We start from the raw sequence: 12,869 nt of genomic DNA on the forward strand, positions 1-12,869 counted from the left end.
GTTCCCACACAAGCACCCACCTGAACAGGCTGTTTCTGCTTATTTGCTGTGAATTTTACAGCTGGAGGCAAGACCCTTTTTATTGGGAAGCGACAAAACCATTTGTCTTCTCTGCATGATGAAAAGGGGCCACTGAAACTGTATTTCTGGAATTAAGTGTTTATTTAAATACGTGGATGACTTTTCCTTTCATTGTTACAAGGTCAATATTCGCTTTCAAATGGAAGCACTTTATTTGGTTGAATTCTGTCTCCAGAAATGAACGGGGAACACCAGAACCATTTACATTGGCAATGAAATCACAACACTGAGATGCCACCAAAACTCCAGAGATCAGTGCTCAAACACACATACACACACATATACAAATAAAAAAGTGCTCGACATCGTCATGTTAAAATAGAATTTGGCTTCTTTTAGGTCTTTTGACTCTTCAGGCAGGAAACCAAAAACCAAAGAACAATATGCATCAAACTAAATGAGCTTCTGAAAAATACTCAGCATTAAACACAACTTTCGGTATCAGTAAATATGTTTCTTCTCTATTTACAGGTGTTAAGAAAGGGCATTAGAGACTTTTGCTGGGGATAGTGAGGTTTGTAGGATGTACAGTCCACACTTCTGGGCGAGATTAGTAAATTCAAGCAGAGTTTTTATAAACCAGTCACATATTTAGTCCTTCAGATTTTGCAAAAGGTAAATGCTACAAAAATTACTCATTCGTTACCCTGAATAGAGGCAGCGGAACAAAGATGCGTAGGCTACAATACACGACTGTCGCTGTTTTTCTCTTGCAGTAAGTTTTAAGAGCCGAGATTTTTGGGAACTAGTTGCCAAGTTTATAAAAACTCCTTATCTTTTGATAAAACTTTTGAAGAAAACTCAGTCAGCTAAAGCTAATGCTCCTTCTAAAGCGCTAGTTAGCAACACAGACATTGCAACTGTTCCAATGTTTCACAGAGGCTGACAATAATATACTGTCCACCTAGATTAAATATATAAAAGCAAACTTTTAATCTAATTTTTTACATAGATGGCACAACAAGAGGTGAAAATGAATCCTCCTAGCTGCTGATTCAACAGTGCATTGGACACGAGAAGAAAAATACTGCAGCCAAAAATATTTCCAAGGTATTGTTGCACACCCGTTAACTGCTCAACCACTTTGATCCCCTGGCAGAGGGACGTTGGCCAAGGTACGAAGCCCCAAGTGCCACCGTGGGGATCACATTCTGCTATGGGAGGCTCATGGATCTCAACAGTTAAGTGACACCAGTAGCAGCAATGATAAGGACGGTGATTTAATGGATTATGACCCTTTGGACGCCGCTAACGCTGCGGCTGAGCAGCCCCAGTGCCGGTATCGCCTGCGGCTCGTCCTGAGCTACGAGATTAAAAACCGCAGCCTCTGCTGGTCAATGCTCGCAGGTATTAATTAAGCACCATAATACAAGGCTACAGTACAAACTGTAGGACTGAGGGACCACACTGTGAAAAATAAAAGTTGGTGTCTTGAATGGAGAGAAAAGGACAGAGTTATGAACACAAGGTGTAAGCCAACTCAAAAATTACTTTATCCAGAATGGGGACGAGCGAGGAAAACCCCAACCATGGGGAGAACGGGGTTCCTGGACACGTTTCCATGTGCTGCCCCTGCATAGAACACCGCAGGCAGCAAAACCAGACACACAGAGGTTTCATTTCAGGGTCACTGCCTGTATTGGTGTCCATGGAAATGTTCTCAAATTCTGGGCATTTTTACAAAAGATGCTGAAGTTCCCTACAAGAAGTAGATTTGCCCAAATGTGGTGATCTATGAGTAAATTAGGCCCTCAAGAGCTATTCAGTAGCAACCGACTCTTATGGGGCTCAAACGTGGACAAGATGACTGTGAAATCCCAGCAATGGTAAAGATTCAGGGGAAGCCAAGAGTCAGAATTTAGAAGTTTCAAAAGCAATTGACCTTTTCATAGGCAGCTGAGGTCCAGATCATGAGATATTTGGAGATATAAGGTGCAGCATCACTTATCGTGCTACTTCTGCTTCAAATAAAACCATGTGAGAACAGGATGGCTGAGGAATAAGTCACAATTCCTGTCTGGCTTCTGGGTTGAGGTCCAGTCCACGGCAAGATGGGAGAACGAAATGGAGTGCAGTTTCTTTTTTTTTTTCTCTTTTATTTTTCTAAAAAACTCCTGTTATTCAAACATGGACTGATGAGAACGCACAGAGGTCATGCAAAAGGAGAAGGCAGGTCTGAAATGCTGAAAACAAAACCAAAAACCAAACCAACAAAAGAGAACTCCGAAGAGATTAACAACCGCGAGCCACCGGATCAGGTGGCCCGGGGCAGGTGGGCACAGGCAAGGCAGCAGGGCGAGCATGCAGACTGAAACCAGAGCAAAACAGACCATGGCGACCAGCAAAATGGGGCTTCAAACCGCAATGCCAGTGTCTGTGTTTGTGTGTGTGTGTCTGTGTGTGCGTGAGGAAGAGGAGGGAGAGAGGAATGGGGGATAAAGGGGAGGGGGCGGACAGAACAAGAAGGAAAACAAGCGTACATACGTGAGCTTGAAGGCTTTCAGGAAACAGCAAGGTCAGAGGGGTTTAATACTTGGCATGAGCATCAGCCTAGATTTAAAAACAAAAATAAAGGCTGACAAGTATTAGTGACCTTTTGGGGAAAGCAGGATATCGAATAATGGATCAAATTGAGTATCTGCAAATTCAGAGCCCAGTCCAGCTGCTGTGACGCTGCTCCCAGGAGCAGCTCCCACAGCGACCGGCTCCCTCCCGCTCGTGGGGGAGACGACCCGCAGGATCCGCGCTAAAGGCACCGTGTGACATGCTGAGGGACCAGGGCACACATTTGGATGGACCGAGGGACAGGGGGGGACAGCAGACAGACCAGGACATGCGTGGGACTCTCTGGCTACCCTTTGCAAAGGGCAGCCAGCAGTTCTTTGACTGGCGTTGGGAGGAATCGGGTGCGGGAAAAGTGTTGGTTATGTTTTCCAGAGGGGCTTTGCCAAGGTGGTGAAGGGTGGGAGAGGCCGATAAGTTAATCCGAGCCACAAGTAGCATGCCATGGAACAGAGCAAGCGTCTCAACGGGACGGGGATGGAATTTAGGCCTGAATTTTTCAAGTGGGAACTCCAGACACGACTGGGAGTCTGGCTTTCTGTGGGCGTGTGTTAACTGCCTGCAGGGTAAACAGACCATTTTGTTTCTCCTTCTGTGACAAGCTCGCCCCGAGGTTCTTGCACCAGCACAAACACCTTTAGGAATCTAAAACATAAGAAAGACAAAAAAGAAAGAGACTGGGTTAGAAAGAGGCTGGGGAACGCGGGATCCCTTCAGAGCGGCACTGCCTGCCGAAGGTTAAAGGAATCGCGGAGTCCGAGCGCCTGCCAGGTCAGGAGGGGACACTCAGTGTCACCATTGCCCCTCGGCCCTGCCAGCAATGAGCATCACTGGGATCAGCTTGTCAAGGTTTAAGCAAGGCGACAAACATCACCAGGACATCAGGTCCAGGAGAGCGGCCCTGCCAGCCCTGCTGAGTCCACAACAGAAACAGCTTTTCAATGGTCAGCCTGCAAAGAACTGTATCTGCTCAAGCGACAGCTCCAGAGACCGTTGACGACACCCAAGAACAACAACAGGAAGCTAAAACACCAAGAATGTTGCAGACAAGCCCTGACTAGCTGTGCCTCACACACAAGGCTGCAAAGACATCTCGTTCTTAAGGGAAGTCGAGAAATAAGCAGGTGAGCGGCCGCAGTCTCAGCCCTAAGCCCAGCCTGGGACGGCCCTGGGCCCCCTGGCCGAGGGTGAGTTTTCTCCATGGCCAAGCGAAGCTGCAATCCAGAAGTGTGGTTTGGCCAAAGACACCATGTCCAGGGAATACAGGAGGAGTCCAAACTTCCCTCGCGTTCGAGAGGGCAGGGGAAGAACCTTCTGACCTCCCTTGCACCCACTTCCACAAAAAACAGCAAAGAGTTTTCATAGAGACACAACAAAATATTTTTCCTGAAAAGGAACTGCAGTTATAACTCAGTGTGGGAAGCAAATGAAAAGCAGCTCTGGGCCACTTGCTTTCTGTTAGTAAAGTGAAACTTAAATAAAATGCCATTAAAAAACTCACAGGAATGAGAAAATATAATGTTTATTAGAAGAAGACACCACGGTACATCGAGCTATAGCGAGATTCCTGACAGATGATGATTCTTTAAAAAAATAAGAACAGAAACAGAACAACCACACTGGCCAGAATTAACAAACCTTAACACAAAACAGAAGTTTCTACACAAGTCCAACCAGATACAGGCAGCTGAGTAACCAAAACCACTTATCAACGTAAGAGGGACTGAAGAGCCACCAAAACACCAGCTAGGTTAAGGAGAACAGCCTATAAACCCATTTATACTCACACATATATAAAAGGATAAAAACAATTCAAATTCAAGTAACTTTAGTTTTTAAGTTATGTTATATACAATTTTTTTTTTATACTGGGAGAACTACGGGCAAGTATTTAACAAAGGATCTTAAAAAAGCCACAGTCCAGTTTATAATTACTGTTCCCTAAATAATTTGGCAAGCATTAAATAATCAGATATATCCTAGATAAAAAGTGCATCAGCATGGTTAACTTTTGCCTATGTATTTATATAAGTCAAAGCTCCGCATAACGGTTACAGCAAACAAACAGCAGAGCTGCGAGGCTGAAATCAGAGCTGTCTATAGGGATTTACGTATATAATCGGGGTGAGGAGGAACAGGCCCACGGCGGCAGAGGAGCCGAAATGCTAATCAGCCCATGGCTCCAAAATTGTTTTTCAGGAAGTTTAACTTCACAAAACAGCCTCTATTCCCCTATTCCTCGCATGCGCCCAAACAGCCCGTCTGTCTGGGGGACTTTTTGTTGGGTGCAATGGAGAATTCATATAAAACCGGTTCTTTCACGCAAGTTCTTTTGTGTATCGCGCTATTTCACAACATCCCTCAGTGAGACACGGTTTTGTTGCCAAAAAGATGATGAGGTACCAATTCAATAACACAGAACGGTCAGTCTGGAACAAAATGAGCCAACTAGTTCTCGTATTGGACAGTTGTCAGCACCAGGTATGATGGGTGCAGAACAGCCCTGCAAGAAGCTGCACCTCCATGTGCATAGAGTTTTTTCCTCATCCCTAAAAATCAGAGGTTGGTGTAAGCCCCAAAACATCAGTTTACATCCAACAGATCCAATTCTTAGTCTGCCTGTTTTTAAGTATTTATAATTGCAAAGAGAACAAACTGTGTTGGCTCTCATTTATGAAGGACGATAACGCTGTTTACAACTAAATTCAAACTGTGTTGGCTCTCATTTATATTAGGAAGGACAATAACACTGTTTATAACTAAATTCGTACAGTCGGGCCAGTACTTTCATGGGTAGCCACGCACATTTAAATTTCAAGGTGAACTTACACAGCAGCTGAGCACACGGTACCTAACCCAGTCTGTCATTGCTGGAGAAAAGACACGTGCGTTCATCTCTTCTAAAGAAAACCTTCTGAAACAGAGCTCTTAAAACAACCGTAGCAGCAAATCAGTAGAACAAAAGATGAACAGGCCTATGCAAACCTACTCAGAGATTTTCTGAAGTGGTTTGTACATATCTGGAAAAAAAAAAAAAAAAAAAGGGCAAAACAAGATAGATGTTACTGTTCTTTTTTGTGCTAGGGTTTGCTACCAGGCTCTGAGCGGAGGGGCTGCTGGAAAGCTCACCAGCAGCCCTTGCGCAGGGCGTGCAGACCTGGTTGGCCGCAGCACGACTTACCTGTCCTGCTCGCCTCGGGTTCGACAGCAAAGCCCTGACTGGAAAAGCTCAGCAGCAGCTTTTCGCAAAGTGTTTCCCAGCAGCTTTCTGCAGGCAGAGCCACCTCTGGCTCCCGGCACAGACACAACCTACGTCTGCGCCAGAATCGGTTCCGCAGGCTCCAAGAGCCGCGAACGCACTTGGAGCTGGTGCGAATCCTCCCGCCCATCACACAAAACGAACCTTGAGATGCTCGAGCTGCTTTCCAGAACCAGGAAAGAGCTACCAAAGTTTGTAAATGCTTTAGTGCTCAGTGTCATTTTCAGGATACTAATCGTTTCCATTTTAGATACTTGATACAAGGTTTGTCTTTTCAACACAGCAGCACTTCCCCCAGATCTTTATACTGCTGCTGGGACAGTTTATGGAAAGTTCTCTTTTAGATTTTCTTTTTAACTAGAGAATTGACAAATAATACAGGTGGATATTACGGTTCCTTTAGATTAGATATTCACAGATACATTTGATTTTGCTGCAGCTGTACCAGCCTTCACTCCCAGCTCAGACTGCATCTTCACCATCACTGAGCATCATCCTACAATTAACATAATACCATTAACACGCTAATATGACTTTCTGGCTGGTTATTGCAATACACCTGCAACATTCTCTCCAGAGGGGTAAATTAAAGGCAAACTTTGGTGAGTTCAGTTAGCAGGACCATCGGGGTTTCTCAACCCACCCAGAGACGTGTTTTGCTTCATTTCCCACCCACCCTGCTGCTCTGCTCGTAAATACGCGATTTTCCGTAACACCCCATGGATGTGAACCCCGCTGCGTATCCGGGGCAGCAGAGCCCATGCCTACTGCTTAAGACAGATTTAGATGCCAGACTATCTTGGCTGTTGCAAGCAGCCTACACCGCTGAACACCACATTTTCCAGCTTTTTCCACACTGCTTTCAACTATTGCCACACGCTAAGCAAGTCGATCTCCACAGGAGAGAACTCAGGGATAAGACAGGATCTCCCATCCTGGGCTTTCTGCAGTGTTCTGAATGCGATGTGAGGAGAACGTACAAGGCAAATTCCTCTTTCAGTGGTGAATAAACAGCTGACAGAGGGGCTGGGGTTTTTGCACTCCTGCATTTTAACTGACTCTGTGTTTGCCAACACAAACAGAACTACCCTATTATGGCAAAATGAAACCAGATCCTGGACTTTCATCTCGAGCAGACAAGGCACAGTGCTGTGTGATGCTGAATCTGAGACTGATCAAGTTGTAGTGTTTGTTTATGGACAGTCCTTCCTCTCCTCCTACTGTCCCTAAACCCCAATGAGAGGAGTTCAGTTTTCTTTTAAATCGATGAGGCAACTTGTTTCACACCAAGAACTCCAAAGTCTAGGAAACACAACAATAATCTGAAGGATTAAGTGACTGAAAAAAACCCACACCAATTATTTAATAATGGACTTCAAAAACATTCTGATTTGAAACAGGACTAAAATCTTTCAATTTCTGGGTTATTACATTAGCAGGTGTTCAGAGAGCTGTAAGAGCAGATAGTGTATCCAGGATTCCCCTGCAGCACCACTGTTTACACAACACACCTGTTGGTGAGGGGTTAAAAGCAACACCAGAAGATTGCAGCACCTGAGCTCTGAATGTCTCCCTTGATCTCATGTGACCAAAGATTAAACCATTAGTTACGGTCACCTGCAACAGCAAATAACATCTGAAATGTATCAAGGTGGGAAAGAATAGAGGATCTATCTTAATGTTTTATCAAGGACCACAGAGTTCTGCGTAGACAGGTTTTGTCAAGATCCCTCCTTCTCCTTCCAAACACACTAACTAAATGACAACCAAGTTTCAAGCGAAAAGCTCCACAGAACACATTAGGCTCTGAAAAACCATCAAACAGAGACACAAAATCACAGTCTAAGTGTTTCCTACATAACGTTCCACTGGGACAAACAGCTGACCTGCAAATGTGTCTGAGATGCCACCTGGATGTCTGAGAGCCCACGTTATTCCGAACGGGTTTGTGTTTCCTGCACTGAGCTGGGTGTGCAATGGCAGCGACGCTTGGACAAGCACTGTCTAGGGAAGGCTGCGTTCCCCTCCAGGTTTACAGTCTACCACACTACCCTTCTCTGATCAACAAAAACAAGCACATTTTGCAGTACAGCAAGCCATATTAGTCCATGTACGAAATAATGCACCTTGTGGCATTGTACAGACTTTAAAAGGCTTTATCTGCAACACAGAGCAGTTTCAGGGTTGAATATCTCTGTGAAAGCAAATAATAATAATAGTATTAAATGTAAGTCATAGCACCTTTGGCATTTTTGTCCAAATAGACTTCAACATATGACGTAGGGACATAGCCCTCCTCATCTTCATTCCTTCGGATTCGTGTCCACCCATCGCCTTTGTCTTCTTCTATTACATACAGCATTTCTCCTTCTGCTACAGAAATTGTTCCTTCATTCTGACCTGAAAGACACAGTAACACGGGGTTTGGGCTGTCCTGCAGAGTGGGAAGCACAGATGCAGGGGAGGGTGCACTGGGCACAGTTGGACAACATGCTGACACAACCTTCATTGCATCACTATGAGCAAGAACACGAGCAGGTGATTCTGCAGATAGTTTGTACACAAAGAACCAGCTGAATGTGATCCTGACATCAGGAGTTTTGGTTCTTTTTCTTGCAGAGTCCCAGTGTAATGGGAGACAAATCACTGTCTTAGCGTCTCTCCACAACACAATCACGCCAGAGCCTCACTTGCTCTCTTTTTGTCTATTTAAGCTCTGCAGGGGTTAAATGAAGGTTTCCCACTTATCCTGTGAATTAAACAAAATGGTAAGAAAAATGAAAGTAAAGGTTGAGTGATACCTTCAAATGTATAGAGCGCTTTACATGTTCCTATGGTGGGTAGTGGTTCTTCATCGTCGAATTCATCGTCAAAATCCGTGGCAGGTACTTTCATCTCAGTCTCCTGACTCTGCTCTTCTGTGTAACTGCCATCTGGGCTGCTCAAGAGAGGAAAATACACAGCAACTATAGCAACCAGCCTCAGGAGCCAAGAGAATGACTCGGTTACCAGACATTAAGGCAAGGTGAGCAACCGTAGCTGCCGCAGCTCAGCAGTCCCAGTGTGCTCAGAACTGGCTGTTACCACTGGCAGCCATCACAAAACAATGGGTGAGACCAGTCATTTTCCCCATCAAAAGCTGTAAAAATGCACCTACCTCACTCACCTTCCCAGCGGTGAGTGTAGGGACTACTAAACATTTCATCATGGAATCACAGAATCATAGAATCATTTCAGTTTGGAAGATTCCAACCATAACCTAACCAAACTCCATCACTAAACCATGTCCCTAAGAACGTCGTCTAAACACCTTTTGAACCCCTCCAGGGATGGTGACTCCATCACTGCCCTGGGCAGCCTGGTCCGATGCCCGACAGGCCTTTACATGAATAAATTGTTCACAATATCCAGTCTGAACCTCCCCTGGTGCAACCTGAGGCCGTTTCCTCTGCTCCTGGCGCTTGTTCCTGAGGAGCAGAGCCCGACCCCCCCTGGCTCCAAGCTCCTTTCAGGCAGTTCAGAGCTCAGAAGGTCTCCCCTCAGCTCCTGTTCTCCAGCTGAACCCCCCAGGTCCCTCAGCCGCTCCCATCACACTTGTGCTCCAGCCCCTCACCAGCTTCACTGCCCTCCTCATATTCAGAAAAGTGGCTCAAAGTTGGGATATTCTACACGCTAAAACCAGGCGCTCCACAGAGTGCCTGCATTGGTTAAACAACAAGTTTCTGAATGCTGCACAGCTCCAGTTTTCCCGATGAATGAGCTGAGGAAAGCCTGTACAGATACTGTACCTCTCCCGGTCCTGTGCGCAGCTGTTGACAGCCGAGGTGTTCTGCGGCTCGTACAGCCCGCTCTGCCGCCGCGCCTGCTCGCTCCGCGGGGGCAGCCGGCCCTCCACCTCCGCCAGCCAGCCCTGCAAGGGAACGCAGTGTCACACCGCCCTCCCGCCCGGCTTACCAGGGGATAAAAGCTGCTTTTACTCTGCTGTGTCAGATTTGACATTCAGACTAGGGAAATAAAACCAGCATGTAAGCATTTTTAAATTTTCCTTTGGGTTGCAGTTGTTAGACAGAATAGATTGTGTTTTAGGTGTATTTTAAGTCTATCGCTCTTGCCAAAAAGCAAACACTGAAATTTGATTCTTTTTTGACACTGGGTGCTGAAAACATGGAGAGAAAACATGGGAGATGCTGCTACAGTCACAATACATGAAAAGATGTGTGGCAGCTTGTAGTAGTCTCGATAACACCAGAAACACAGCAACCTCAGTGACTGCTGAATGCAAGAGGACTAAAGCCAGGGAGAAAAAAAGAGCCAGTGACTTTCAAATGGATAAATAATGGATAGTAAAGCAAACAACTGCAAGAAACAGCTAAAATTAACAGGCTGTATCTATTTATGTACACAGCGTAATTTAGAGAGTGAAGCCTTTCCTCAGCCCTACACTCCTGGTGTAATTATACTGGCTTCATATATTTGAAGCACTCCTTATGCTCTTGAGATTTTCTATCTCTAAGAAGCTTCCCGTTAATGGCAGACTATTCCTTAGAACATATTTCATCTGATGGCTTCGGTCTCGTTGCTAGGCTATAAAGGATGCTTTGCATTTATGTTCCTCTGATTTTCCACAGACATCTGTAACATGATGCTGCAAATTATTTAATTAATACAATAAGCAGCGGAACCCTCTGGGCAGTCCAGAGAGCACTGCATTTTCTTTCACAATTTGTTTTCTGTGGCAACTTAAACAGCAGGATTGTTGCCTGACAGTCACAAGAGATGGTGAATACTTCTGTTACACAAATAGGCTCAAAGATCTCAATTAATGCAAATGCTTAAGTACCCATACTTACTAATTGTAACAAAATGCTTCAATGCATCTGAAAAAGCAGTGAAGCATCTGCTGAGAACTGAGCATATGCTGAGATACTTTTTAGTGAAATGTCTCTTCCCATACCTCAAACTTCTGAACTTCTAATCGTAACTTTTCGATGTTCTGTCCAAGTTCTGCTAATCTGTGGTCCACACTCGCTGCATCTCCCATCTGTGGGTTCTTGATATAAACATCTTTCATCTTCGTTAAGGCATCTCTGGGAGACAGAAGAAAAATAAAAGGTGGAAGTGTTAGTGTGGCTTGGGAGAAATGCCCTTCTCTAAATGATGGCAAATGAAAGGATAATAATTTGCCACTTCTTTACTCTGTGGTTCAAGCCCTATCAGTTAAAAAGGTAACAGAACAGCCAGACAGGGCTTTTTGCCCTCTATAGAACCAGCCACTAAGAAAATAATAGTAAAATCACTTGCCAGAAGAGAATTTACTCTGCAAACAACTGCAATGAACAACAGCTTCAACTTTCTAGATGAGTATCACCACAGTTTTTGGGGCGCAGACAAACAGTTGCATCATAATTCTCCATCATGGGCTGAAATCCACTTGAGAAACTGGGACAAAGAGCTGGACATGGACATATAAATAATAAAAATGGAGCACTGACCAGAAATTCTCACCCTGCCTGTTGCAGTTTGTCTTTTGCAACCCAAATAATTTGTAAGATATTTATTTCACACTGTTTGAAACGAAGCTAAATCCAGATGGTTTGCATTTGTCCTAGCGCAGCAACAGATGGACCCGAGGCCAAATAACGTGACCCTCCATCCTGTTAAGCTATCCAGGATTTTCACTAGACTCTTTCTGGGGGCTGTGTTTTGTATCAACCCAGATGCCAAACAGCCAGGGTTTCAGAATTGTTAATTTTAAGGCCTGCTATGATAAATGCAGTGCTGTAAGGCCAAGATAAATGGAGTACATGCCTTCCTGAGCTCCCCCGGGAAAGCCTGTGGAGCTCTCACTGACAGCAACGTGCTGCCTTTGATCTGAGGCAAGATGAGGCTGAACTTACAGAAAAATATTATCTGCATGATGATGAACATTTCAGAGCTTAAAGAGGGTGGATTTAAGAGCTGATTTCCTGTATTACTGGCACAGCTATTCAGCTTTTCTCCAGGCATTATTTGGGAGAAAAAGGTTAATGCGAGTCCCACGACTCAAGTTAACACTCTTTATATTTTAGAGTTTCCCACCAAACTCTTGACAATTGCAATGCTGTGCCTGCCTCTGCCTTGTGTGTGTACAAAATGGGAGAAAGTGTGGGTGGCAAGGAAGTGGGACTGCTCTGTGGTTCAAGCCCTAAAGGACAATATTGAAAACATATGAGTCATGATTAACGCTATTTTTTTAACTCTTATTTAACCACTGGTGCTACTTCCTCAACCATATCCTATCTTTATTTAAAATACCTTCATTCTGCTCCAATTTCACATCTGATTTTAACACTGAGTTATCTTGGGATCTTCTATATGCGACTACCTGTTTCATTTTTCATTGGAGGTTAACGTACCTTTGATCCATCTCCTTCTGAATGTCTTTGTTCAGTTCATCCACTTTTTGCTGAAGCTTCTTTCTTCGTTGCTCAGGTGGCAGGTTGCTGAAGTCTTCTGGCCCTGCTCCCTGCACAGAGAGGGAGGGAAGAAAAAGAGATGAAAACTCAGAACCTGAAAGAATCCTTCAGGACTGCGCTTTGAGAATACCGCAAAAAACTGTGCAGAGGCACAGTGGTCTGAAGCATTGCTCTCATTCGTACTGAGAGTTAACTGTCAGCAATCTGGATGCCCTAGAAATAACCCCAGGACCACGTCCTGCTTCCATACCAAAGACCTAATGGGAGATGGGCTAAAGAATGCCAGAATCCAACGGCAAAGTCAAGAATCTATTTTTATCCATAGTTATAATTGGATTTTATTTAACAGTGTTCATTCTTATGCTGATCTTTCCTGCCTTGCCTACTCTGCTCCAGACAGCATCCCCATGAAAGTTGCTTTTAATCCTGTGTCATACACTAATTCCTGGCTTGCTCTGCATAGTCTGAGTTGGTCTCACACAGGTAATTTATGTCAGGGCTCTCCTGAACAC

General features: G+C 44.7%; 1 protein-coding gene across 18 annotated transcripts in view; it reads right to left on the reverse strand.

Moving 5' to 3' along the window:
- Positions 1–389: 389 nt before the first annotated feature.
- FNBP1 (formin binding protein 1) overlaps positions 390–12,869 on the reverse strand; it is an 82,389-nt gene continuing 69,909 nt past the window's right edge. For 13 of the 18 annotated variants that reach the window (XM_082067738.1, XM_082067736.1, XM_082067730.1 and 10 more), the window contains 6 exons: positions 12,298–12,407; positions 10,857–10,989; positions 9,691–9,812; positions 8,704–8,843; positions 8,144–8,302; positions 4,150–5,663 (listed from right to left, as the gene is read on the reverse strand). In XM_082067738.1, coding sequence (XP_081923864.1) covers positions 5,629–5,663; positions 8,144–8,302; positions 8,704–8,843; positions 9,691–9,812; positions 10,857–10,989; positions 12,298–12,407 — 699 coding nt within the window. In that variant the 3' untranslated portion in view covers positions 4,150–5,628. The other 5 variants (XM_082067732.1, XM_082067729.1, XM_082067742.1 and 2 more) reach the window with 4 other exon arrangements.

Source organism: Streptopelia decaocto, assembly GCF_964273445.1.
Source record: "Streptopelia decaocto genome assembly, chromosome: 17".
In the NCBI taxonomy this organism is placed as follows: domain Eukaryota; kingdom Metazoa; phylum Chordata; class Aves; order Columbiformes; family Columbidae; genus Streptopelia; species Streptopelia decaocto.